The sequence below is a fragment of the Corvus moneduloides genome, chromosome 16, assembly GCF_009650955.1.
Source record: "Corvus moneduloides isolate bCorMon1 chromosome 16, bCorMon1.pri, whole genome shotgun sequence".
NCBI lineage: Eukaryota > Metazoa > Chordata > Aves > Passeriformes > Corvidae > Corvus > Corvus moneduloides.
The window spans coordinates 17529223-17557058 of record NC_045491.1 but is presented as its reverse complement, the minus strand read 5'-3'; the positions used below and the strand labels follow the sequence as shown (position 1 = coordinate 17557058).

At 43.4% G+C, this 27836-nt stretch overlaps 1 protein-coding gene across 3 annotated transcripts in view; it reads right to left on the bottom strand.

Annotated features, from left to right (window-relative positions):
- CRAMP1 (cramped chromatin regulator homolog 1) overlaps positions 1–27836 on the bottom strand; it is a 52944-nt gene that overhangs the window by 10105 nt on the left and 15003 nt on the right. For all 3 annotated transcript variants that reach the window (XM_032125605.1, XM_032125603.1, XM_032125604.1), the window contains exons 5-16: positions 26275–26358; positions 23731–23779; positions 16366–16451; positions 15534–15657; positions 14376–14457; positions 12053–13312; positions 9657–9831; positions 7286–7467; positions 6541–6615; positions 5240–5321; positions 4452–4556; positions 3620–3798 (exon numbers count right to left, since the gene is read on the bottom strand). In XM_032125605.1, coding sequence (XP_031981496.1) covers positions 3620–3798; positions 4452–4556; positions 5240–5321; positions 6541–6615; positions 7286–7467; positions 9657–9831; positions 12053–13312; positions 14376–14457; positions 15534–15657; positions 16366–16451; positions 23731–23779; positions 26275–26358 — 2483 coding nt within the window. The remainder of the gene's footprint in view (positions 1–3619; positions 3799–4451; positions 4557–5239; positions 5322–6540; positions 6616–7285; positions 7468–9656; positions 9832–12052; positions 13313–14375; positions 14458–15533; positions 15658–16365; positions 16452–23730; positions 23780–26274; positions 26359–27836) is intronic.

Sequence of the window (27836 nt, the reverse complement as noted above, 5' to 3'; positions counted from 1 at the left end):
TCACCAGGTGCTCAGCTTGTCTATATGGGTACACTGTATCTTGCTCTATATATTTTTCCTCACCTGGGGAACTGCCTGCCTGTTGTATTGCTCCTGTTAAAACCAGGGAATGGTATGAGAATTGGTTTATTATGCCTATAGCATAATAACTGCGAGGCGATGAATACCATTCGGAATATATACTCAATTTTGTTTGGCTGTCCTACTCTGGGCTCCTATGTCTGGGATCTCCTCAACAATCGCACCCAGCCCCTGGTGGGAAGAGTAGAGTGGTTTCTTCCAGCCTTTCAGGCCAGGCACAGCAGTTTTTGAAAATATTGCATTCCCTCTGGATGTTTAGGATGGTATAATCTTCTTGTCAGTTCTATTCTCTTTTTTCTCTATGGCTAGCATTGTGTACACCATGCTTAGAAACAAAACACTACCTGCTGTGGTGCAACATCTGCTTGAGGAGGGAAAAAGGAGCAAAGTCAAGGGACCTGCCCAAGAGATCCAGTTCCTGCGAGTAAAGTGGCAAGATGGATGGCATCAGATTCCCACTGAGGTCATCAATAAGATCACAGCAATGTCTCCACCAACCAACAAGAAGGAAACACAAGCTTTCCTAGGCACCATAGGTTTCTGGAGGATGCACATTCCCGAGTACAGCCAGATCGTGAGCCCTCTCTACCTGGTTACCCGCAAGAAGAACGATTTCCACTGGGGCCCTGAACAGCAGCAGGCCTTCACCCAGATCAAGCAGGAAATCGCTCACGCTGTAGCCCTTGGCCCAGTCAGGACAGGACCAGAGGTGAAGAATGTGCTCTACACTGCAGCCGGGACCAATGGTCTGTCCTGGAGCCTCTGGCAGAAGGTGCCTGGGGAGATTCGTGGCCGACCACTGGGATTCTGGAGCCGAAGCTACAGAGGGTCTGAAGCCAATTACACTCCCACAGAGAAGGAAATCCTGGCAGCTTATGAAGGAGTCCAAGCTGCCTCAGAAGTAATCGGCACTGAAGCACAGCTGCTTCTGGCACCCCGACTACCAGTGCTGGGTTGGATGTTAAAGGGAAAGGTTCCTTCCACGCATCATGCCACCGACACCACATGGAGTAAATGGATCGCCCTCATCACGCAGCGTGCCCGTATTGGAAACCCGAATCGCCCTGGGATTCTGGAAATTATAACAAACTGGCTAGAAGATGAGACTTTTGGATTATCTTCTGAAAAAGAGGAAGAGCAAGTGACTTGTGCTGAGGAAGCCCCACCATATAACAAGCTACCGGAGAGTGAAAGACATTATGCCCTCTCCACTGATGGTTCCTGCCAAATTATTGGCGCTAGCTGGAAGTGGAAAGCCGTAGTATGGAGTCCCATACACCGAGTTGCACAAGCTACCGAGGGACAAGGTGGATCGAGTCAGGTTGCAGAGCTTAAAGCCACCCAGCTGGCTTTGGATATTGCTGAACGAGAGAAGTGGCCGAGGCTCTATCTCTACACCAACTCGTGGATGGCAGCTCATGCTGTGTGGGGATGGCTGGTTCGCTGGAGAAAGGCCAACTGGCAGCGCAGAGGGAAACCCATCTGGGCCACTGAGATTTGGCAGGACATCGCCGCCCGAGTAGAGAAGCTGACCGTGAAGGTTCGACACGTGGATGCGCACGTACCCAAGAGTCGGGCTAATGAAGAGCATCACAACAACGAGCAGGTGGACCGAGCTGCCAAGGTGAAAGTATCTCAGGTGGATCTGGACTGGCAGCACAAGGGAGAATTATTCCTAGCTCGTTGGGCCCATGATGCCTCTGGTCATCAGGGGAGAGATGCAACATACCAATGGGCCCGTGACCAAGGGGTGGACCTTACCATGGGCAGCATCTCACAGGTCATCCACAGTTGTGAGACCTGTGCTGCAATCAAACAGGCCAAGCAGGTGAAGCCTCTGTGGTACGGTGGACGATGGTCAAAGTACAGGTATGGGGAAGCCTGGCAAATTGACTACATCACCCTTCCCCAAACCCACCAAGGCAAGCACTACGTGTTGACCATGGTTGAAGCAACCACTGGATGGCTGGAGACCTACCCTGTGCCTCATGCTACAGCCTGGAACACCATCCTGGGCCTGGAAAAGCAAGTCCTGTGGAGACACGGCACCCTTGAGAGGATCGAGTCAGACAACGGGACTCATTTTAAGAACAGCCTCATCAACACCTGGGCCAGAGAACTCCTTATCATGCACCAGCTGCTGGGAAAGTTGAACACTGCAATGGACTACTTAAAACCACCCTGAAGGCACTTGGTGGGGGGACCTTCAAAAATTGGGAAGTGAACTTAGCAAAGGCCACCTGGATGGTCAATACCCGAGGGTCCCATCAGTCGAGCTGGTCCCGCCAAGTCTGAACCCTTGCACACAGTGGATGGAGATAGAGTCCCTGTGGTACACCTGAGAGGTATTTTAGGAAAGACTGTTTGGATTAATCCCATCTCAGGCAAAGGCAAACCCATCCATGGGATTGTCTTTGCTCAAGGACCTGGTTACACTTGGTGGGTAATGCAGAAAGATGGGGAAACCCATTGTGTACCACAAGGAGACCTAATCTTAAGTGAGAACTGTGTGTAGGGTTTCACTGTATATATATATGTGTGTGTCTGTGTAGAGTTTAAGGAAGGTATTGATTTGGGATGATGTAGATGGTAATAGAATAAGGGGTGGATAATGTCCTGGGTTGCAGTGTATTCTATTACCATCCTCATGAGCTGTTGAAACCAGATGGGGCAGTGTTTCCTTGCCTCCTCCCTCTGGACTATCTTCTGTTAATGAGCCCATCAACACTTGGCCTCATGACTCATCATCCCATTGTGAGATGCTCCACCCAGAGGGAGGAACCAAACATTCCATCCTGGATATAATCTGAGATTCTGAAACCACAGACAGGCTTTCCACTGGATTCCCAGAGGACAGGAGCTACATAGCCACCTCTGGACCTTCCAAGGAACAGCAGCCCCTTCTACAGGATCACTGCTTCAACAGAACCACATCCACCACTTCAGGAGGACTGCAGCCCCCATCTTATCGGACTGCTACCACCACGCTGACTAACAAGGTGTCAGGTTGTATCCTGACTCTGTCACTTTGAACCAGTGTTTCCTTTTATTCTTTTCCTTTTCTTTAATTTCCCCATTAAATTGTTATTCTGACTTGGTGCCTCCCACTGGTTTGTTTTCAAACTAGTACAATTGTCCATTAACTCCCTGAAAACATGACATTGACTGAAATGGACTAACACGTATCTGGGTCTCAGTGAAAGAATAAGCAAGGAGAAATTACAGTTTCCATTCCAAATACAATCCCAGATCCTCTCCTGAATTTCTGAAATGCCATGATTTCTTTTCAAGCCAGATTTCAACACTATCAACTGCAAGCCATTTTACCGGATGGAAATTCATTCAAGAAGATGATGAATTGATCCCTCAACCCCAAATATACACTACACAACACGGACTAGGTCTGCCAAGACAGCAGCGTCTAACAGCAAGCCCCAGGAGAAAGCTTGCTGAGGAGTCATCATAATACAGGTTTTTTATACGATCAAAGACCAAGACAGTTAAGCACTTGAAAAAAGCTCATTTAAGAGCCTCTGACCTCCACAGTCGCGATGGAGCCTCCGTTCTGATGCGCGACTGCTGGCTCCTGCCCTGTCACCACTGTGGGCACTGCATCTGGTGACAATGGTGACACACCTGGCAAACCATCGGCATCCAGGACAGGCATGGGGCTACCAGGGATAATGCCAGCACTTTTAGCTGCCAAGTCGATAGCGCCTTGTGTGAAACAAAAAACCAAGAAACATATTACAAGCTTCTTCATTTTGTTTTGATTCTCCAAAAGATGATTTTTTTAAACTTACCCAGAGTCAGAACACAACCCACATGAAAAAGCAGCAATGGTAATGATCTGATCATCTGGGTGAGCTGCTTCTCTGCACCGAGGGTATGCTGCTTTCAGCTAAAATGTTTAACTTTTCTGCCCTGTTCCAGCCTGTTACCAAGTATATCAAAATAGTTGAGAAACATCCCAGCTCCCCTCCCCTCCTTTCCTTCTATTTTTTTTCTTTTTTGTCCTCCCAATTGGTAAGTATTTCATTATGCAATTTCTAGAAACTTCCTATGGGTTACTAGAGGAGCTCTACAAACAATAGAGCCTTATTTTGATATCTTGTCTCTGGCAGCCATGTAGACTCAATGTAAAAAACCTAAGTTGTTGCAAGGGTCAACCTCATCCAGATCTTTTAAAATCCACTTCAAACATCTGAATGTCTTCTCATTGCAAAAGAATCCTCTAGGTAAAACGTAAATGCAGTCACTGTTTACACCTCATTAATTGTTCTAATTATGGAACCCACTCTCTGTTGCAGGACAGTATCTGCCTGGAGGACACCAGCATGGCTTTTATTGTAGAATTCAGAATGACTTACTAGACAGATGGTTGGTGGCCTGTGTTGGAAGACCTTTGGGCACAATTGGACGAGAAACAGCAGCTTTAGTCAGTGAGGACTGGACTGGCCGAAATGAACCTCTCCCTGGGGGGAAGAATTTATACCTTTCAGGCAAATGAAATCTAATGCCTTGAAAGCAGAACACAACACAGTTGAATGGAAGCAAATAAATTCCAAGTGGCAGCAAGCTGCAGAATGCAAGCAGTGGAGATGATGGAATAGAGCTAAAATAGTGATGTGAGCTAAGCAGTGCCTTGCCACAGACAAACAACATCAAGTGCTGCTGTGCTATTGGAGCTGCTCTCATACTGTCAGTGAAGACAACCCTCCAGGTCTCATGCTGGCTTTGATGGGGGATCACCTGTACTACCACTGTACTCAAGGGTGTACCAGCAGAAAAGGACATATGGGCAGTGGATTGCTTATGCTGTATAAAATTTGGACTGTATTCCAGGTACTAGGGAAAGTCCAATATAAAATCTAGACAAGTTATACCCTACAGAACAAAAATTCCTATCTAAGTATTTTATTCCAAATTTTGTCTCCCTATTGGGAACTCCTTACTCTTCCCTGCTTTCAATCTTGGGAAACTGAAGAAAAAATTTTTATCACAAGCACGACTTGCTTAACAGTGATCCAGGAGAGCAATCCCATCATCTCACAGGCTGGTGACACTGTAATTTTGAAAGGGTATTTTCTTCTTTTTAGAAATTACTTCTTTATGCAGTTTTAAGGGACACTTTTTAGTTTATAGAAGTGCTACTCACCTGTAATGGATGAATTGGATAAAATAGAAAAGGAACAGACATGCTGGGACGGATTTCCAGACGGCCTGGGGAGCAGTGTTCTCTATGCGAGAGAAACAATAAACCAGAACAGATTTAAACACAGACAGAGGGTAACACTCATTGTATAAGTTGCAGGAGTTCACAAGACCTTCCAGAATAAGCAGAGTACTTCTGTGGTATTACTATCATGCACCAGACACAGCAATGAGATCAGTGTGCTCTTGAGAAAAAAGCTACAGAAAGGAATGATGTGTTTTCTCTGTAAACTACTAAAAGAAAGTATTTCCACATGGAAAATTCCCAGAGAAATGCTGATTAGAACTATATACCTCTCCGATTATACTTGCAGTGATTTTCAAATCTCTCTCAGAATTACAGCAGTGATCTTAAGGATGGGACTTAGTCTGTGTACAAACTGATCTGCCCTTAAAATTCAGCAAGTGTGGATGAGCGAGATAGCTGTGTGTACTTGGGAGCTCTTAAAACACATGGAATTTCCCAGATCTGAAGATCTCAGGATCAAAAAATAGTCCAAAGGTAATTTCTGTGTGTCCTACTCTCATATAAAACAGAAGAAGTAAAAAAGGTATATTGACACTTGAGAACTTTGTTTTCCCCAGTAGGTTACTATTATTTAGGTTTCAGATTTCTTTTTTCTCACCTGCCTCTGGTGGCATGTGCCTTTCCCTGGGTTATGAGAGCAGTCTGAAGGAGGGTAATGCCTGTTTGTCACCAAAACACCACAACAGGCCACCTCTTACATACATCTCTTCCCAAGCTCCATTTTTTCCCAGGAGTCATTGTTCTTTCAAAGTGTGTTACGGCTTATTTCACTACAGAGGCTTATATCCACTGCAGTTTAACAGTCACTACTGAACAGGAAGCAGGAAAAGGATCTAAAGCAAGATTTTGTTGTTAAGAGGGCTGCCAGCTCCAACACTGCCAGCACAGGGCAGCACAGGAACACACTGCCTATGCCTCAGTGCCAAAGGCCCAGGTAGCAGAACCCGCTTCCAGGTTCCAGAAGCCTCTTCCAGAGGCTTTTTTATTTTTCGAAACTACCTTAAGCACTGGACTTCTGCTGTTGTTGACATTCTTCATACAGGGAATGTATCATGGCTAGTTACCCCAGAGACTGAAGTGTTTCATCCTTCATAATTTCAGCTTCACATTTCCAGTGGATGCATGAAGGAAATAGCATTTTTTTTTTGTTATGTGCAAATCACTACAGCCTTACTGAAACTCAGGGAGCAAAACAGGCATTTAGACTTTGCTCTGACCTGTACAACCAGTGGCTTCCGCAAGTGCCTGTTCCGTAACTTCCTGGGCTTTGGCAGGAAGAAGTCCGACTGCATCTGGACAACAACAGGAAAGGCATTACAAGTATTTTAAGCATCCAGACGAAGAATAAATTATACCCCCCAAATTCTTGTTTTCAATAAAGCTGAATTAAGAGTTAACTAAAATACCATGTTTTGTTTCAGACAGCACAATATCCTTTCTGCTGAAGTCAGAGTATTTGCCACCAAGAATCTATTTTTTCTTCTTTTTTTATGGAGATAAAGTTTTGTCCCAAAAAAGCCATTTCACTACTTAACTACTGCAGCTTCCTACGAAATTCTTTCGGAGATTGTGTACATAAAAATTAGAATTTGACTTAAATACAGCAATGAAGCTGTGTTAAGATTAGCTACACATCAGAAGGGGGTCAGTTTTTGCTAAACCTGGCACATATATTTGCTGGAGCAGCTTAATTAGACAGCAAATCAGTTTCATTGGGCTGTGTAATGGCATTCAGATTTGAATTACCTGAATTACCTGAACAGGTAATGTCACTTCGAAGCACAGTTACACAGTCAAAATTTGACTCGTCTCAGTTAATACAATGTTAAACTTGAGCATCATAAGAAGCACTGCTTCACAGGGCAGCCCATACTTTCTCATGATTTCAGAATCCCTGTGATACCTCCTGGAAGCTGGCTCATGCACACCATGCTGCATTTTCTATGCAGTCATCTCACTTACACTGATGGTGTCCAGGTGCTGCCTGAAGGTCAGCTCTGCTTCCTTGCTGGGTAGGAACAACTTCCCATGACGACTGTTGGGGGGCAGGGTTGTAGGGACTGCAAACAGTCCACTGTCGGCCTCAGTGCTCCCAGAACTTGAAGGATTAGCCACCAGGAGAGGTCTAGGTAGGTTTCTCAAACCTAGAAGATTTTAACAGCAATTTAAATGAAATAAAGTGAAAACAAAAAGGAAATAACTCTTTAGTAACTGAAGGATCATAGAGAAAGCTGAGACTTAAAGATTCTGGCTCTGTCACCAGCTGTTTTCAAAATCAGGAATCTCTCCATATTTCAGTTGTCCCACCTGCAAACTGACCGTATTTACCTGCTATGGATACCATTAACATTCACTTGCTTTGAAATTCTTGGAAGTAGGGGACTAAATATAATTTTACACTACTTAAGAAACTAGAATTGAGGCCTTGTTTTCAGTCCCACATAGACCGTGACAATCAGTTTATCTGTTCAGCTTGTAGGCATACTTGAGGGCGTATCCCAGTAAACAAACTATATCCACCATTTCTTATGTAGGGGAAGATAATACAAACACAGAGCCATTTTACAGTGTCCTCACCCCTGCTTTCCCTATAGTAATTCAAAGTGCAACCCCAATAAAATGAATCTGGTGATGGAGCAGGGATCAATTTACCTTCCCAAAGACGGACTGTCTTCAAAATACATATAGCACAACGAAATAATGGTAGCTTGTCTGCGTAAAACTTCCCCATTTATGTTTAGGTTTAAAAATTACAGTAGGATTTCCCTGTGCTGTGCCCACCCTGCAGGCAGCCAGGAGGAAAGCCAGCATTGTTAGCCTGTCCCTCTTAGGTACCCAAGATGTGCCTCTCTCCACACAGGTGCTTTACAGCACCAGTTAACCTGCTCCTGGGTTCACTGCTTCTCAGAGCAGGGGTGTGAAAAGGACTGCCTAAGAATCACAACTGGTCTGAGTAACACCAACACCATCACAGACTTTCCCAAAGTCATAAACATTTGGTGGCAAATGCAACTGCGCTGAAGCAAAGAACCGAAATTCTTGACCTGTATGGCTGGGGCTCACAGGTTACAGCACCTATTAAAGAAATGGCAATTCATAATCATTCTCTATCTTATAATCATAAAATCACATGACTGGTTTGGATTGGAAGGGACCTTCAAGCTCATCTCATTCCACCCCCTGCCACGGGCAGGGACACCTTGCACTATCCCAGGCTGCTCTAAGCCCCATCCAACCTGGCCTTGGGCACTGCCAGGGATCCAGGGGCAGCCACAGCTGCTCTGGGCACCCTGTGCCAGGGCCTCCCCACCCTCACAGGGAAGAATTTCTTCCTAATATCCCATCCAAAGCTATAGTGGCAGGATGGCACAGAAAATTTTCAGTAATTATTTATCAACAGATTTTATACCGTGCATTTACTCGCCTCTTTTGTAAGCTGATACTCTCTTGAGATCTCATACCCTGTGCCAGTCAGCTTGTGCTGGTTCAGGCTGGGAAGGGGTTAATTTTCTTCAGTGGCTGGTATGCGGCAGTTTTGGATTTGTGTTGAAAACAATGTTCATAACTCAGGGAGGCTTTAGTTACTCCTAAGCAGGACTTACACAGGTCAAGGCCTTTGCTGCTCCTCACCTCACACTGCCAGTGAGGGGGCTGGGGATGCACGAGGAACTGGGAAGGGACACACCCAGGACAGCTGATCCCAGCTGACCACAGTGATATCCCAGACCATGGGGGATCATGCTTAGTGTACAGAGCTGGGGGAAGAAGAAGGAAGGGGTGGACATTCAGAGTGAGAGTGTTTGCCTTCCCAAGTTAGTTACATATGATGGAGCCCTGCTGTCTTGGGGATGGCTGAACACCTGCCTGCCAAGGGGAAGCAGGGAACAAATTCCTTGTTCTGCTTTGCATGCATGGCTTTTGTTTTCCCCAATAAAGTGTTTTTATTTCAACCCATGAGTTCTCTCACTTTTTCAGTTCTCCCCCATCCCACCAGAGAGGAATGATTGAGCAGCTGCATGGGGCTGAGTTGCTGGCTGGGGTTAAACCATGACACAGCTCCCAAAAAAACCAAGTGGCTTCTCTAAGAGCAACTCAGGAGAGTTTTGCTGGATTGTGAACTGCATTACTGATGTGCATTGTTATTCAGGATTCAAAGCAGCACTGGATTTAAGACAATTCTAAAGCAAGTTAACACACACCAATGTTCTCAGACAGTGAAGTTCCTAAGAGTAAGAGCACTCCTCCTTCCAGCGTTCTGTCACTGGGAAGTTCTTGTCATGGTGTGAGGTATTAAGAAGTTGATTTCATCAAGTGGAATTTTAGGAAAACTCACCTGAGGAGCTGGAAGCAGCACCAGGAGAAAAAGTCTTGTTGCGAAGGGCAGACTGATTCCGTGTGCAGCCTGGACTCCTGGTGTTGATGGCAATCACCTTTCCTGGGGGAGTCAGGGACTGCTCCTCCTGAGCAGGCTTTATGGGTGACGTGGCAATGGAGCTCACCTCGGGTGTCTGAAAATGCACATTAAATGAATGTTGTGTGCTGGCACAACAAATGTCTCGTGAAACTGTACTTAGGAAGTACACTGTACTTAGGAAGCCTTAAAATTAAAGTCTGACATTACCTTAAAGTACTCTAAGCAATACTTCCTAGTGGGGGTGAGGGGCTGCTGAAATTCCCTTCCTGCCCATTTAGCAGTGTTGGATGTCACCAATTCAATATATTAATTTATGTTACAATTGGGTTAACACTCAACAAGCTTCACGCAATGTGCTGGATCACCACAGGATAGAAAGCAAGAGGAAAAAAAAAGGTGTTGGTTTTAATTCAGTGCAAAACTATTTTGCATAAACTCCATCCCGAGGGCTGCTCTGGTGGGAAATACACCTGGAAAAAACATTTTAATTCTCTCTTAATTCTAATCAAGTAGAGTTTTGAATTTTTTCCTTTCCCTTCTCTTTCACACTGTAACACAGCACTAACAAGAGACACATGCACTTCATAATTTTCCAGGCCTATCCAGTTGTTTCATTAAATGTTTAAATTGTTTTCTAGACAACCCTCCCTTTTAAACAAATCTGTGTGCAATCACAGGCTTAAAATTACACCCCTGCTCAACTGCAGTGCCACTTGCCAGTTTGTTTTATGCTGATGATTTTCATTTAAGGAATGAACCACAGCACAGCTGGCTGCTTTAGCTGTTACAGATTATCTGGAGAAAACAGCAGGCGTGCACACAATCAGTCCTTCCTCCTAAAATACCCTGTGGCAAAAATATTATGGTTCCTGTCATTATTTGATGAAAGGCAACTTTCAGGATGTCCACAGTGCTTTCAGTGAGGCAGTAAATATCCTCCTGGCCTCTGAAATATCAGTGCCACAACATTCATGCTTCAAGGAGAGTATATGTTTTTCTGAAAAAGTGAGAATAAAGTGCTATTTGACAAATGAAAGGTTGTGTTCCTTCTTTTTGCTGGAATGTATAATAAGGTACATATCATTAAAGAGCTCCTTTATTCAGTAGTACTATGCTACTTTGATTAAGACAGCAAGAGTGTGAAAGTGACAGGAAAACACACGCAAATCCTAATTGCTGGTTTCTCGCCCTCTTTAATTCCTCTCCCCCCAAGTCTCAAGGATGTCCTTCATTATAGTTTGTGATTGTTTCATTATGTCATGCCTAGCTGTCACCTGTGTCACCAGAAGTAAAAGTAGATGCCAAAGAGGAGACAGTGTCCCAGATTCGTGAGATGTCAGACCAAAAGCCTTTGCAGTTTAAACAAAGTCTATATCTGGAGCTGCATCTGAACAAAGATGGGTTTAAATTTATAAAATCCTTCATTCTATGCCTGTAGAATCAGAATCAAAAGGAACTTTGAGGGGGGCTACATCACCAACAAAGAAGGATCAAAGAACTGTTTGGGAACAGTGATACATTTGCATCCTGGGTGGAACATAATCTTTAGCTCATAGTATCTACCACAGGCATTTGAGCAGATCTGCTGAACTCTGTGTCTTTTTAAAAGATGTTTTACTAAGTTTCAATTGGCTGCACTAGATGGAATTGGCTGCCCAGGTATCACTGGGGCAGATCTTAAATACAGGTTACAAAGCACAAGAAGGAAAGCAAGTTCATTCCCTAAGGTCTGCCTAAGGAGGAAGGTATTTTTCTGGGACTGGTAAACAGCTGTCCTGGAGTCTGGGATACACAAGTCAGCTGTGGCAGGCTATTGACTCTGCTATTCTTAAGAAATACATTCTTTTCACTCTCACACTTAGTGTAATTTGAACTACATAAACACTGAAAATCAATGCAGTTTTCATGTGGAATATTAATCTCATCCAGGCTTCATTTCCCATGAAAGGTTGGATCAGATGATCTTCCAAGGGCCCTTCCAACCTGGGCTGTTCTACAGTCCTGTGAATCAGAGAGAACAGAAGGCACTTCACCTCACAACTGATCTTTCCAGCAGTCACATTAAATGTTCACAGGAACACCAATGAGACTCACAGCAAACCAGAAGCTAAAAAGGCTGTGTAAAAAGCATATTGAAGCAAAGTCCACTCTGTAGCCAGCTGTCTTGTGTTGTGGTTTTTGTATTCTTTAAACACAGGAATCTCCAAAGATCTTGACATGGCTAGTTATTGATTTGTTGTGAATACATAACTGGGCAATTTTTCCCCACATCAAACTAGAGTTTACTATCTGGAGCATGAACAAGAGCTACTTACTGGTTTGGGATTGACTTCAGTAGAGATGAGTTTCAGAAGGCAGTTCAGGAGTCTCTGCTTGTGAAAGGTAGGACATGCAGGGACAGCACTTGACTCAGATGTTTGCTCTCTAGCATCCTGGGTTTCTGGCTCCAAGACAGCCAACCAGTCATATTCCAGCTGCAGCTTGTTCGGTTTGCCCATCATGAGGTAGACTTCAGCCAGCGTAAGGCTCTCAGAGGTTCGCAGACTCCATCCTTCTTCTCTAACCTGTTGGGAGAGCCGACTTGGGTCATCCTTGAGAGACTTTGTACTGGATTGTCCCTGAGGTGGAGGTGGAAACAAGGAGCCCAGCTTCTCTTGAGAATCCTCCATTACTGCATCCGTGATATCCTTGGTACAAGCATCGAGCTGCTGGCCCTGGCTGTGGCCGGCCTGAGTTTCACATCTGCTGCTGCCGGGGGAAGCCACACCACCTCTCAGTAGCTGGGAACAGGAGTCAGAGGTCTCTGCACTCCTCCTGCTTGGAAAAGCCACCAGAGAAGCATTACCAGCTGCTGAAGCAGAGTCTTTCCCATGCAGTTTGTCTGTGCAAGAACATTTATCTGGGACAATTAGGTCCTGGCAGGACTTCATGTACCGTGGGAATGGATCGAGCAGAGAGAGCTCCTCCACATCAGGGATCTTGCTGCAAGCACACGCTGTGCTGCACGACGGTAGCACAGCTGCCTGGTCACCAGCCAGGGCCTCCCTGCCCTCCATGCAGGGGCCCACTGAGCTCAGCTTTTCCTGGTGCCCTCCTGGATCCTGAAGTCCAGAAGGTGGTTTCTGGAGGGAATTAGTGATGCCAAGATTTGAGGCTGTTCCTTCCACCAGGACAGGCTCTGGGGCACCATCTTCAGTGCTTCCAGCAACTTCAGCTGTAGGCTGCAAGGTTCTGCTGGGCTCTGTAGTGCTCTCTGCCCTTCCCACACCCTTACCTTCCATTCCCCGCAGGTATTTCAGCTGTCCCCTTGCTGTCCCCTGACCACTCTGTATGCCGAGGATTTGGGCGGGGGGGAGTAAGTGAGAGTCTTTTGTATTCTGTTTGCATTTGCCTGTTTCCTGCCAATGCACAGTACAGAAAGCTTTGGAGTGGACCACTCTGGCTACCCCAGGCAGTGGAGTGAGGGTACAATTCTCCCCTGGAAAGAGATGGAGCATCACTTTCTCCTCTGAGAAGCTGCTTCTTGTTTCTGAGTCTCTGGAGTCCTGAAGTTGCTGTTCTTCTAGTGTTTTACGCTAAAAAAGATGTGTCAAAGAATGCAACAGTCATCTGCCCCTTCCAAAAAAGCACCTGGGAGCCTATTCTGCAAGTTTAAAAAGAAAAAAGTAAAAAAACCCCTAGCTGATCAAAGACATGTTCTCTATTCAGCACAGATTATAGTGGAGACACTATAATCAGAAATTAGGTCCTTTGTGGTGATAAAGACTACAGTGAAGACCTGCTACAAGCCCAAAATAAATACCTATTCCAAACAAAATTACTTCTCTCTCTTCACACACCACTGTAATTGAAAAAAAAAGTCCCAGTCAACAAACCCCAACAAAACCAAGCAAAACCTCCAACACTGCACAGCAAAGCAGCCTCTCACAAGTGCAGCAAACTCCACCTTACACAGTCTGACATCCTTCAGAATTTCAAGTGCTACGCTGCTGCTTCTTCCAGGCTCACAAATTAAACAGAAAAGCCTGAATGAAAGGCCCAAGAAGAGGATAAAACCTACAAGTCAGAAGGACTGGGTTCAGAACAGAACAGCCTTTAACTAACAAATCCTTCTAATGCACGAATCAAAGTTCAGAGGCAGGGACACCGTGCATGCTGTATGGCTCAGACAGTGCAAAGATACATTGCAGGTAGCAGCAGCTACCTCCACAAGAAACTTAAGCCTCCATTGGTGAAACTGCACAAAGTGCAAAGATCTTAAAGTGCCTTAATCTCTTTGCTGAAACTGGAAACAGAATTGTCAGTTATTATCCATGCTGTATGGGGGACACCCATTGATAATGAACCAGACTAGGATCACTGTTTGAGGAAATGAAATAAAGGCAGGAGCTTAATTTATTCCTAACTAGCTTTCATAGGATCGTAACAGAGAAGAGTTGAGGTAAAAGTAGAACATTATGGGATCTCCCATGAAAGCTTCCATTAGTGTTGCTGAGGCTTTACCTCTACCTTTACTAAGCAGGGACTGGTACATTTATGGAGTAGATTCACTTTTCCGATGCAAAACTGAACTTGGAATAGGAAGGGAATTGCTCCCAGGACACAGCACATGGAAAAGACAGAGTAGGAAAAGGATACAACCCGCACTTCATGGAGAGCCCACTTCTGCTTCAGGAATTCAAGGAGGCTGGAGACCTTCCGATGTAGCTCCACGATCATCCTGTACGCAAGAGAAACAAAGCAAGGGAACAGAGAACAACTGTCAGCAGGAGCTCCAAGTCCTAGCCTCGATGCTAGAAGGGGAATTAAGGAATAAACTGGCATTCTGTAATGCCACCAGAAAGTACACTCCCAAGCTCTAAGAAACAAAACCAAAACAAAATCCAAAACATATGTTATCCCACAACTTTAAAATCTAGGTTAACTCACAACTGTGACAACTCACATATTCTAAAAGCCTGTCAGATACACCTGACTGCCATGATTCAAGAAACTAGTTTTTTCCAGATGGAAGAAGATAGGAAAAGATGGCAGGACTTAGCTGAACTGCAAAAGCACAGGCAAGGCACAAAGCTACCACATAAAGTATAGAAAGAAAGAGAAAAAGAGGCACAAAAGACTCTTAAACATTTACTTTTTGAAAGCATTTTACTAAATAAACCTAATGCAGAGGAGAGAATGGGTATTTTTATCATGATCTTTGGTCACTACACTGAAGTGCTGCATTTAAGACAACACTCAACATCACAGAGGCATTGTGTTTGCTGCCCCATGTAAGTACCAGGATGAACAGCCACTGATGACACTGAGCAGCTACACCAACGATGTTTTGCAAGGGAGAAGCTACCAACACCTTCCATGCTGCTTTAATCATTGGGTGCAGGTGAAATGTTCAGAGCCTTGGTGCAGGCACCTCTGACCACCGTCTGTCTTCCCTCCTCTCTATGGTACACTCAGTACAAATTCTAGTAGAACCAATGCTACTATCTCCATTTTACTTGCACTCTGCTCTGACATTAAGTGGCACAAAGTATACTCATCTCCAAAGCTAGTGGCTCCTTCATTACTCAAAAGTTACAAAGGACAATGGTAATCTAATTTTCCCATGTGATAACTCATGTCTACAAACCATGCACTCTGGATGGGCAAAGGCTTCAGACTAAGTACACTTAGGCCAACTGCATTATCAAAGACGAACTGCCCAACTGGCAAAGAGAACCATGAAGAAAGAGGAAGGGGCTAGGATGCTGCTCATCTATTTCCCAATTCTGAGCACCACAATCAGTTCTCCATTACCTAAGCCGTGGGTTCTGGGCAAGACTCTGTACTCGAGCCCATGCATGGTTATTCCGTGGCTGCAGCTCCACAGGGACCTTGAGAGGAAGTCGTACTGGCTTTTGGTCCTCTTCATCACTCACACCTGAAGGAAGATGAAGCACAAAGGGTCAAAGCAAGGACAACTCAAGTCACAACACTGTATGCTCAGTTACACAATACAAAAGATCAGACACCAGCATCACCTACAGACAACTCGGGCAGCTCAGCTTCACCAGTGGAGCCTGCTTCCTTAATTACCTTTTGTTCCGATATGTTCTTATCCTTGGACACTGCAGTGGTACTGGGGATTCCAGTTGAGCAAGCAGTGTCAAAAATCAGATGTCTGGAAACTATGAGCAAGTGCAGTATTTCAGACCTTTGAACAGCCTGATTCTACTTACTTGGGAACAAGGAAGAGGAAGAAAAAAAAAACCCAAATGAAATCACACATAGCTGAATGGGAGAAGGTAAAAAAGTTGAAAATGTTTAAATGCTAAACACTATACTGCTGCTCATTCACTGGCACAAGGGACTAACCTTCACATACAGTGAAAGCACAAGGTATAAAGCAGCAACCGGTCTCGTGTGGGTATTTCCTTTTCATCTTAGCTAGTAAGAAAACTGGGTGGGTCCTGAAGTTACTGGGGTTCCATAAGCAATCAGGCCAAGACAGACAATACTGTGCCCAGGACAAACATGCAACCACCCAAACTTCCCTGCCAGTGATGGACACACCAGAACAAGCCTGCTCACTTTCTACACTTCTAGCTATCTTCTAGAACACCCTCATGTTCCAGCATCTTCTACTCACCATCTGGATCACAGAGTTTCTTTAAAGCCCTGCACATGGGAGCTTTGATACGCAGGTTTCTGCCTTTGTAACGAACAGTCGTAGCCCTGGATACATGGAAAGAGAAGGAACCAGTAACAACAGTGTGTGAATATAGACCTATCCCTCTTAGGCCCTGTGCTCTTCAACATCTTCATATATGACTTGGATGCAGGACTGGAAGGGATACTAAACAAGTCTGCAGATGATACAAAACTGGGAGAAGCTGCTGACTCCCTCGAAGGCAGGGAGGCCCTGCAGAGAGAGCTTGACAAATGAGAGGACTGGGCAATCACCAATGAAGTACAAGGGAAACTGCCAGATTCTGCACCTGGGATAGGGCAACCTTGGATGTATGGACAGACTGGGGAATGAGATGCTGGAGAGAAGCTGCAGGAAGGGACCTGGGGGTCCTGGTCGATGGCCAGCTGGATCTGAGTCAGCAGTGCCCTGGAGCCAGGAGGGACATCCCTGTCCTGGGGGCACCAGGCCCAGCATCGCTGGGCAGGCCAGGGAGGGGATTGCCCCACTCTGCTCTGCACTGGAGTGGCCTCACCTTGAGTACTGTGTGCAGTTCTGGTCATCACAATGTAAGAAAAATTTTAAACTATTAGAGTGTCCAAAGGAGGGCAATGAAAATGGTGAAAGGCCTCAAGGGAAAGTTGTATGAAAAGCAGTTAAGGGCACTTGGTTGGTTCAGCCTGGAGAAAAGGAGAGTGAGGGGAGACCTCCTTGCAGTTGCGATTTCCTTGTGAAAGGGAGAGAAGGAGCAGACACTGATTTCTTCTCTGTGATGGTGACCAGTGACAGGACCCAAGGGAATGGCCTGAAGTTTTGTCAGGCCAGGTTTAGGTCAGATATTAGAAAAAGCTTCTTCCCCCAGAGTGCTTGGGCACTGGAACAGGCTCCCCAGGGAAGTGGTCACAGCACCCAGTCTGACAGAGATCAAGAAGCATTAGGACAATGCTCTCAGGCACAGCGTGACTCTCGGGGATGGTGCCATGGCAGGGCCAGGAGTCGGACTTGATGATCCTTTTCCCTTCCAACTCAGCTTATTCTGTGATTCTGTGATCAGAGGCACAGAGCCAAACACCATCATAGCTACAGGAACGAACACAGAAATATAATGGTCTGCAGTGCAGGTTCACAGAGCATTCAGTCTTTCCTACCACCTTACTTTTCATTGTGGAAGTGCTACTCTTGTAACTCTCCTCTTCCAGACTTTCATTAAACACTTGGTTGTCCACTCAGGGAGGGACTTCTGTTTTATAAGTGGACCAGGATTATGTTACTTTGGTTGAAGAGTACGCTCACAGACAGCTTCATAAAAGACAACTGGTTTTGCTTTAGTCTTCCCTTTATACTCACGACTCTTAATGAGTAAGAGAAAGAGTCTGAAGTTTTTGCAGAGTCTTGCATCTGGAAATATGATCACCTTATCTGGTGAGGTCTAAGAGCTTGTGCAGAAACCTGAACAAAGTAACTTTTTACAGTATGATTTCACTGGTTTAGCTTCAGTGTCACTTTAGCAGTTTCAAAGATCCGTAAAAGTAATTTTTGTTTTCACCCAGTGAAACTACTTCACCCCATCAGTCCTGTTTTGATTTTAGGGACTCAAAAGCCAGGCATTGAGCCCAATCAAATTACCAGTGGCAGTACTACTACCTAATACTTGAAGCATTAAGGATCAGCTAGCACAGAAGCAGCAGGATTGAACACAAGTCCTTGTAGTAAAATGAAATAAATTATAGAAAATATTCTTATGCCTTAAATAAAACATCATGCAGGAAGAGCAGTTGTCTACAGTGCTAAGAGGAAAATTTGCAAAAAGGCAGCAGAAGTGAAGCGAGACCTGAGAAGATGGAGCTGGTGGGGTGAGCAACTCAAAGTTTAGTTACTCAACTGTGAACTTATATAGATTTGGAATATCCCTGGGCTGGAAGGGCAGATTTCCTTTCAACTTAATTCTTGGAAACAATTGCTTGAAGACAGTTGGTCCCACCAAGTCCAACAGTGTAAAGTCTCTGTCAGTCTCTGCCAGTGTAAAGACTCTTAGAGAAGGACACAGAAACCCCTGTGGGTATCTAAGCAATAGGTTAAGGTAAGGACAAAAGGTAAAACGTCCTCCTGGGCACCTCAGCCTTAGCCTAAGACTCCATATCCTCTTGTATGTATCCTTATATTAAAGTATAGATATGATTTTATCAGAAAATCAGCATTTTGTACAATGATCCTCTTCCCTATTTGTAATTTGTTTTAATACAGCAAATTCTTTTGACTACTTATGCAAGCTGAGACTCTCCTCCTTGATTTTAGCTGATGCAATTCTTTATTATCCAATGTGCCCTTGAAGCATGTGAGTGAAGAGTCAGAAATAGCATTATTATTATCATCATCATAATTATTACCTTGACAGTACAACAGTGCAAGTAAGAAGGGGTTTGGGGAAAGAAACATATTTTTTATATTAACTGATATGACTATATAAACCAATAAAGTTTTGTGGAAATTGTTTCCTCACATGAGTGGAAGCTGACTGAAACAAGGGCCTGGCTGCTCAGAAGTCCCAGAACGTTTGATCTGCCTAAAACAGCTGAGCTAATTGATCTAAGTAAAAGAAGAAAGGTGCTGTTGTTCATTTTTCGTATTTCCTATTTCTGCTCAAGAGCCCAGCTAGTTGGTCATAAAGCATTTATTGTTGAGTCAGGCTTCCTGGTAGTTGTTCCTGCTCAATTTGTCTGCCACCTGTGCAGGTGGACCTTGGGCTGCAGGTACCCACCATCTGTTACTGTAGAGCAGCTTATAAATGAACATGGATCAGCATTACAAACTCCTGACTGCATGTCTATCTATATTTAAAGGACAGAAAGATGAGAAAAAAAACCCCCACCCAACCAAACCCTAAGCCAATAGCCAGAAAAGAAGTGTGAAAAATATAAGTATATTATGGAAAAGATATTATTTGAAAAAACAAACAAAACACTAGGAGGAAAATCACATTGGAGGAAACCGAACAACTGCAAACCCTGCTGATATCTATAAGGAGAAGCAGGGACTACTGCATTCCCTGAGCATGATGGGAAATGGCACAGCTCAGAAGTCAGCAAGCCAAGTACACCATTCAGTAAATGAAGAAACACAGAGCACACATAAATGCAACAAAACATTAAAGACTTTCCACGCAAGTTTTCACCCTGCCACTACAGCACTCTTCCACAACTACAGCAATCAATGCTATTTTCATGGTTCCCTCACGCACGCTTTAGAATATCCCAGCTCCCCCCATTCAGGTGTTCTGCTTCCCCTAATTCCCTCTTCCATTAAGTATGATTAGCTTCAAGCAATCTAGGACAGAGTCTAAAGAATAACTTATTATCAAACTAATATAAAAGTAGATCTATTTAGACACTGTAATTTTCTAATTGAGATCCACAGCTGGGAGGCTAGAAAAAAACTATTTCTACAAATTTAAGGAGGAAGCACAGTAAAGGAGTCAGTCCACAACAGAACTACTCTTAGCTTCAAAATACCTATTTTCTTCTGCTACCTAGATCCTGGATGTCTCCAAATGCAGAAAAGAATAAGTCTTAAAAACAGTCACTCTACTGACTATGCATTCAGAATTACCAGTCTGACTTGACACCAAGAGCATAACCTGCCTACTTAAAATGCTTTGCTTTATACATTATTTTTTTCAGTATGAACTGCTATTTTATGATCAAGACTTTAGAGAGTTACAGATTCCCCCTCAGCATGCCAAAGAGCTTTCCCAAGGAACTGCAAGGCAGCGAAGAATCACTTCTATCCCACATAAAGTACATTCAGAACCTGAACCAGACAGAGCATTTAATGCCTGTTAATGGTTTCTGTCTTTCTTAACTCGTGCTATAAAGAGCCCCTCAGGCTGGGGGGTAAAACCACATACACTACCAGACAACGAAGAGTGCTCTGCTTAACTGGTGCATAGCCACAATATTTCTTGAATTAGGTGTTTCTTGTGGTTTGGGTTTTTTTTTTAATCTTACCCAAAATTCCTACATATTTACAAAGAGATCAATAAAATATTTGTATTCATTCATATGTAGTTTTTTATTAAATGTAAAGAGTGTTGCAAAACCTAAGTTAAATAAAAATGTTTCCCTCCTAAAAATGAAACAAAACAAAAAAGCTTCAGTTTAAGTTTATTTAAATTAGTTATTGAGCAGTTCTGCTATACCACCATAAACCTTTTTTTCTCGTTATACATCCTAATCACAGAATACAATTACATAATAAATGTGTAGTAAAATTAAAATGCTGTAATAAAAACCTTAGCACAAAGGACTGGACAGAGAGTGGTCCTATCTTTCAGCAGCTGGAGCAGGCCAGTGTTGACCTGAATATGCTGAACTGCTCGGAACAGTTACAGAAGCTGACAGAGTAATTCTTAGCTCCCCCTTGCATTTATAAAGATGCAAACTTTGATCTATTTTCTGCAAGATTCCCCAACTCCTGTACCACTGGCTGTTGTCTAGTCTGATTTGCCTGTTAATGACATTCTGAAGACAAGTACATGGATGTGTAACAGCGAACAGCCTTAACTCCAACCGCCAAACAGGGATATGTCACACAGAGACTTTGCCAGTACTTGCCAGAGCCACCTGATTGGAGATCTCAGGCACTCCTTAGTATCCATGACCTGGGTTATAAGCTCAACTAGGAAGTTTTTAATTATGGTTTTCTTATGAGTCCCTCACAGGGTCATTTGTTTTTCCATACTCCATGAAATTAGTACAGAAACCAGAGATGCAAAACAACCACTGAATTAGAGCATGTAACTCCAGGGTCTGGAGTGGTGCTGCAAATAAATTGCCAGGTAGCTCCTCACAACCTTATCCTTTCTTGACTTTTCTTAACAATTAAATGAGGAGAATGTTTACCTAAGGAGCAGATCATCAGAATAACACACGATCACATTCCCCATTTTTAATCACTTTGGATTCACTTTCTTTCATAGCTTTCCTCAGTGACAAGCCTTACAAAGTGCACTGCATTCAGAAGCGGAGAGTCACACTTGAAAGCAACACGTTAGGAACCGGAGAAAGAACTGATTACAAATAGGGAAGAGGATCATGGAATTGTACCATCACTGAGCAAGATGGGAAGTTGAACCAACCAAGGTATATGCAATGTGCTTGCTTCTGGGAGCTATGAGGCTGCCCTGCATGTGCAGGTGGTGCAGACATCCAGGTGGAAACGAAGACACAGTTTGCTCTTCTTCAACTGATGAGGTTCACCACCAAATGGGGTAAAGGATGGAGGAGAAAAAGGGAAGCAAAGATGGGTCTCCCATATGTAGACAAAAAGCCTATGCAAAAACAACTAATTCTGAACTGGTTAAAGTTATGTACACTCTAATTTTAGTGTAGAAGATTAGCATTAATACTTTCAAATGCAAAGACTCCTGTTCCCAAAATGGTTGGTTACAAGACTGGCTTTTATGGAGTAAATACCTAGACTTCACAGAAATCACTAACCCTCATTAACAATTAATTAGAAGAACAAAGGCCTGAATCATGCAAAGTGATAGACTGATGCTACAGCTCACTAAACGTCATCAGGCTCATTTGTTATGCTTTAGGTTGTTTGGATGACACGTTATTAGATAGGCTCTCTAGTCTAGCACAGAGTGACTAAACCAATTGCCGATATTCTGAACTATAGAGATATTCAGGAAACTACAGATGAAGGCTCATCCCAGGCTCACTTTAACTGGTAACTCAAATTTAAAGAAGTAATTTGCTTTAAGAATAATTCTGTTAAACATACTGGTCATATTTTCCTAATTGTACAAAACCCAAACCAAATGGGAATTTCTCTTCCAATTTAAAACCTTGCAGTTAACAGAAGAATGAACAAGTGATTCAAGCATCACATTCAAGACCAGCAACACAAGCACACCATACAAACAGCATCTCTCAGGAGAGGAAAGGTTGTTCAGCTCCTAAGAAACTGATCTGGAAACTCCATTTGAGAACACAAGAAAGGTACAACACCAAGTATCCATATTATGCAAGGTAAAGTCAAAAGACTGCAGTCACTGAGGGGGCAAACTCCTGGTCCTGTCTACAGTCAAGTTTACTTCATCAATAACATGTCTGCTATGGTGAACACCCTAAAAGCAAGAATGCAAAAGGTAAAAATGGACCTGTACCAGACAGAAAAGATGCTTTTTCAAATCACTTCTAAAGAAGGGACTAAGGACAAATCAATGCCTCCTAAGTAATCACATGCCTTTTCCTTTGAAAGAGATTTCACTTTAAAACACATAAATTCTAAAAGCTGAACTACTTTGGAAGAATTTATGCATAAATACATCAGGTATGCCCTCATTTATAGTAATATGCAACTTCTAACCCCTCCTGCATTCTAGGAGTACCTCGACTCATAGACTGAACCCGCAAATCCCACAACACTCTCTTGAAGTGAAAGAGAACACTCGTTCTTAATGTCAAGGAGATGCAGAAGTGTCTGGAGGGCTGAAGCCTCCAGCGTGCTGAAGGGTCATTTCACATCTGAAAGTCAGGACACGTGAGCCCTGCTGAGGCAGGATGGTTTGGAGATGAACCCTCACTGCAGGAAGGACACTGAGGGGCTGGAGTGCATCCAGAGAACAGAATGGAGCTGGGGAAAGGTTTGGAGCACAAGTCTGATGAAGAGCAGGTGAGGGAGCTGGGAAAGGGGCTCAGCCTGGAGCAAAGGAGGCTCAGGGGGGACCTTGTGGCTCTGCACAACTCCCTGACAGGAGAGGGAAGCCAGGGGGGTCGGGCTCTGCTCCCAGGGAACAAGGGACAGGACAAGAGGAAACAGGCTCAAGTTGCATCAGGGGAGGTTTAGATTGGATATTCGGAAAATTTCTGCACTGAAGTGTGGTCAGGAAGTGGAATAGGCTGCCCAGGCAGTGGTGGAGTGACCATCCTGGAAGAGATTTAAAAGACCTATGGATGTGGCGCTTGGGGACAGGAGTTAGCAGTGGCAGGGCTGAGGTAATGGTTGGACTTGATGATCTTGGATTCCAAACTAAATAATTCTATGATTTCCATGAGTGAATCCACATAGCTAAGTGCTGTAGCTTCTGTAAAGAATTCTCATTTAATTATTTTATTAAACTTCACCCATCATTTCTTACTATTAATTAATGGCTTCATGGAAAAGGGGAGAAAAATCCTAATATAAAACAAAGAATGGAAAACATCAAACTTCAGCTCTCAAAACTTTAGAAATGACCCAGACTTTGGATGATCAATACAATAGTCAAGTGGCTGAACAACGCAGCTGTGTGAGTTTCAGGAGTAAGTTCTTACTTACCCAGCTTGAATGAGCTCATTGAGTTTAGCAGCGTTCTTGTCATCCATACCTTTTCGGGAAATGAGATAACACAGTGAATTAGGATTTACAGTGCTAAACCCATGGCCTTTTCTGTGTCCTGCTGGGCTTTCAAATCTATTACATTTTATTCTCACATAGGATTAACATGCATAAATGTGCTATAACATACCTCCTCTGGGAAGTTTGTGTTTTCATAACATGCAAGCTTTACATGATCCTTGCCACAAAAATTACTTTATACATGTGGATTAAATGACCCTAGTTTAGGTACTACAGCCATCTTCGATGGCTTTTAATCTGACACTGAGGTATTAAAAAGTAAAGCTTCTTCTTCCTGCTCAATCTCTGTTGCTAAGGCAGCAAGGCAGAATGAACAGCATCCTAGTGCTTAACACAACAAAAAAGTAAATAAAAATGATAAAAATGCACATGCAGCCTTCACTTTTTTCTATGCATTATAGAGCACATTTTTAAATGGACATTTGGTAACTTGATTTATATGACAGTTAGGCCCAGATCTATTTACTGAACAAGTAACCTCCCTGTGGCAATGCTAAAAGTATTTCTGGAGTGCTCTTGTGTCTCAATAGCTCTTAGTAAGTCTTCTCCATTTCTGTGACTGTGAATACCACAAGACAAAAAAAGGGGGTGGGGGGGAAGGGAGGAAGAAACTGCTTTCCACAGCTAAAGAGCAGACCTGTCATAAATGGGTGTAGAGTCTTGCACCTTGAGTACATTTAATCTTGAAGACAAGAATTTTCCAAGTGACAGTGGGTAAAGGACGTAACCAAGTCCCAAAGTTGTAAAAAGACAGAATACAGAGGCTGCAGGCATTGCCATGGTGACTGTGTGAAACCTTACTCCCAGTCATAGCAAGAAGGGTCTGCTTGTAAAACAAGATGTGGGTACAGGAAAGAAACACTAATACTGATTTCTGATGACAGGGCAATGTGCCTTGCTTCTGCACCTGCTTTGTCATCAAACACTTCAAAATTGCTTCTCCAAGCTGAGCACTGCTTCTCCAATTAACACACTGGAGATCTTTAAACAAATAGAATAAAGTCAGTATGAGCATTCACAAGAGTCTCATTCATTACCTGTTACAACAGCAACCCCAGGTAAGGGAACAACATAGCAAAAACACCCTTCCAAAATTCCACAATCCTTTTAAGAATTGTACATGTTCACTCACGAATGCTTTTGTGTCCATTTCACTTTACCACTACTATGACTTCACAAAGAAGTGAAAGTATTTTGATGGTTTTCCATGTCTCACAAATTAAACAAAACAGGTAGAAGATGCACTATGGTGTAATACTGACTGTACAAAAAGTCTGGGGACAAATGAAAAATACATGGATAAAAAGGTGTAGGTACACAGACTGGCACATGCAGGGCATGTTCCTCTGCCCACTCCCCAAGCCAGTCATGTCAGAGCTCCCTCTGGTCTGGAAGTCATGAAGACCATGGGAACCATGTCCTGGGGTTCCATCCCCTCAGCGTGGACAGTAGGGTAAGGCAGGGATCCTCTCTCTACTCAGGTGAGACTCCACCTGCAGCTCTGGGGGTCCCAGAATATGAAGTACTTAAAGAAGGCTTAAAAGAAAGACAAGGACAGACTTTTCAGCAGGGCCTGGAGGGACAGGACAAGGGGTGATGGTTCTAAACCACAGGAGGGGAGATTTAAGCTACATATAATAAAAACATTTTTTATTACAAGTGTGGGGAAGCCCTGGCCAGAGAAGCTGTGGCTGCCCCATCCCTGGAAGTATTCAAGGCCAGGCTGGATGGGGGTCAGAGCTACCTGGTCTAGTGGAAAGTATCCCTGCCCATGGCAGGGCCTTGGGACAAGATGGTCTTTAAGGTCCCTTCCAACCCAAGCCATTCTGTAGTTCTGTGAGCCTAAGCTCAGGTATGCTGCTAATGCAATTAATCAACTGCCAGCAAACAGCACAGCACTGTTGTGGCACATACTCCTCCACCTACACTCACTGATACAGACAAAACTGGACTCTGATGCTGACAAGGTCAGAACCCACCTTGCTTAGCCAGTGAAGTTATTTCCAGTTATGATTTGTGCTTTTTCATCTTCAGGGTGCAGTGAGAACAACTTAGAGAAAGACACCACCCCAGATTTTGACTGCATAGGTACAAATAATTGTGGGTGTAAAGGGTATCATTTACACACTTAATTGCTTAGGTTTCAATAGCAACAAAATAGATCATCTAAGCTTTGTGTATGTTTACCTATTTATTGTTTACCTATATTTACCTATCACCTGTGGGATATACATGCATTGCATTCTGCAGACAGATAAAACTAAAGAAATCTATCAAAGTGGACTAATGCAACAGACTAAGGAGGTCTGTAAAAATAAAAATACATTTAATGAAGAAATAACACCATAGATTACAGCAGTAGTCAAGAACTCAAAAGTGCAACTGAACTACACACTGCAAACTTCAAGGGTAGTAACTTCTGATTCCATCATGTAAAAATAATCTGGAGTCATTCATACTCACATCCCCCGATCTTTTTCCTTAGTTCCCCATAGCAGATTAAGCCATACAGCTCCAGGGAAGATTTTTTCAGCCCTTGAGAAAACACTAGAAAGCAGAAAAGGTTCCAGTGAGATGCAGGTTGCAGATACTCACATGCAGCTACACTGCATATACTCATTTCAACACTGAAAAGGAGAGGATTTGTATTTTCCATGATGAGACAAATCAGATTGAAAGCAAAACTAAGTTCTGGTTCAACACTATAATGGGATTGGTTCACCAACTTCCTTTTCATGGCATTTTTTATATTACAGGAAAACAAAGCAGCTTCCATAGAATTTACACAAATATGCAACTGCTCAATATGGAAAATAAAGCTAATTCATAATAAAGCTATCTCTAGTATCAACTGTTTACAAATTCTAAGGGAAATTTCCAGATGCCCCCAAGCAAATGCATACAGAACTCCTTTATATGAAAATTCAGAGGTAGGCCTGGATTTTCCAGAAGACAGAGAACATTTTCTGTGCACACAAATACACTGTAAGAGATCGGATGCAAATTCTAGATTCTAAATTTTTACACAAAGAATTGCTGATATTTTATTCAACTTTGCAAGGGGTTTTTTTGTCCTTTCTCATCAACACACATGACACGGACATTACTGCTAATAGATCTAAAGATCTATGACAGCAAGGAGAGTCTTGTGATTCACTAATCAGGTGAAAATATTTATTCTTGTCTATTCATCAAAACTCTAGTTTTCTTTGATCTCAAAACCCAAGCACACATATTTCTACCAATACTAAAGCTAATCAAACTACTACACTGATTGTTAAATTCCATCAGACAATGAGATTCTAGACCACACATATATAGATACGTAACTTTTTGTTATCCAAAAAACACATTTAACTTCTTCTGTGACATCTTTTTATTTTAAAAATTCTTCCATAAAATGTGTTTGCTGCAACACTGGTTTTTAAATAGAATACTAATGGCTTCAGCTTAAAGTGCTGCCTTGTTTTGAAAAAACGAACTCACAAATACACCTTATGCAGGTGGTTTAGATACTCAAGTCCTCCTTTAGGTAACCTAAGCTCAGGAACAGACAAGTTCATAAAGAGATTGTATCATACAGTAGCTTTGCATTCCTTCAGCTTCTTTCTAGCCATACCCATTTCCCCTTAATGAGTTACTCTTAATAACTCATTATTTTTAATTTTTAATGAGGTTTAACAAGACCAAGTGCTGGGTCCTGCACTTTGGTCACAACACCCTGCAGCACTACAGGCTGGGGACAGAGTGGCTGAGCAGTGGCCAAGCAGAAAGGAAGCTGGGGGTGCTGGTTGACAGCTGACTAAACATGAGCCAGCAGTGTGTCCACATGGCCAAGAAGGCCAATGGCAACTAGCCTGGAGCAGGAATAGCGTGGCCAACAGGACCAGGACAGTGACTCTTCCCCTGTACTCGGCACTGGTTGGGCCACACCTCAAGTGCTGTGTCCAGTTCTGGGCCCCTCAATTTAGGAAGGACGTTGAGATGTTCAAATGTGTTCAGAAAAGGGCAACAAGGCTGATGAA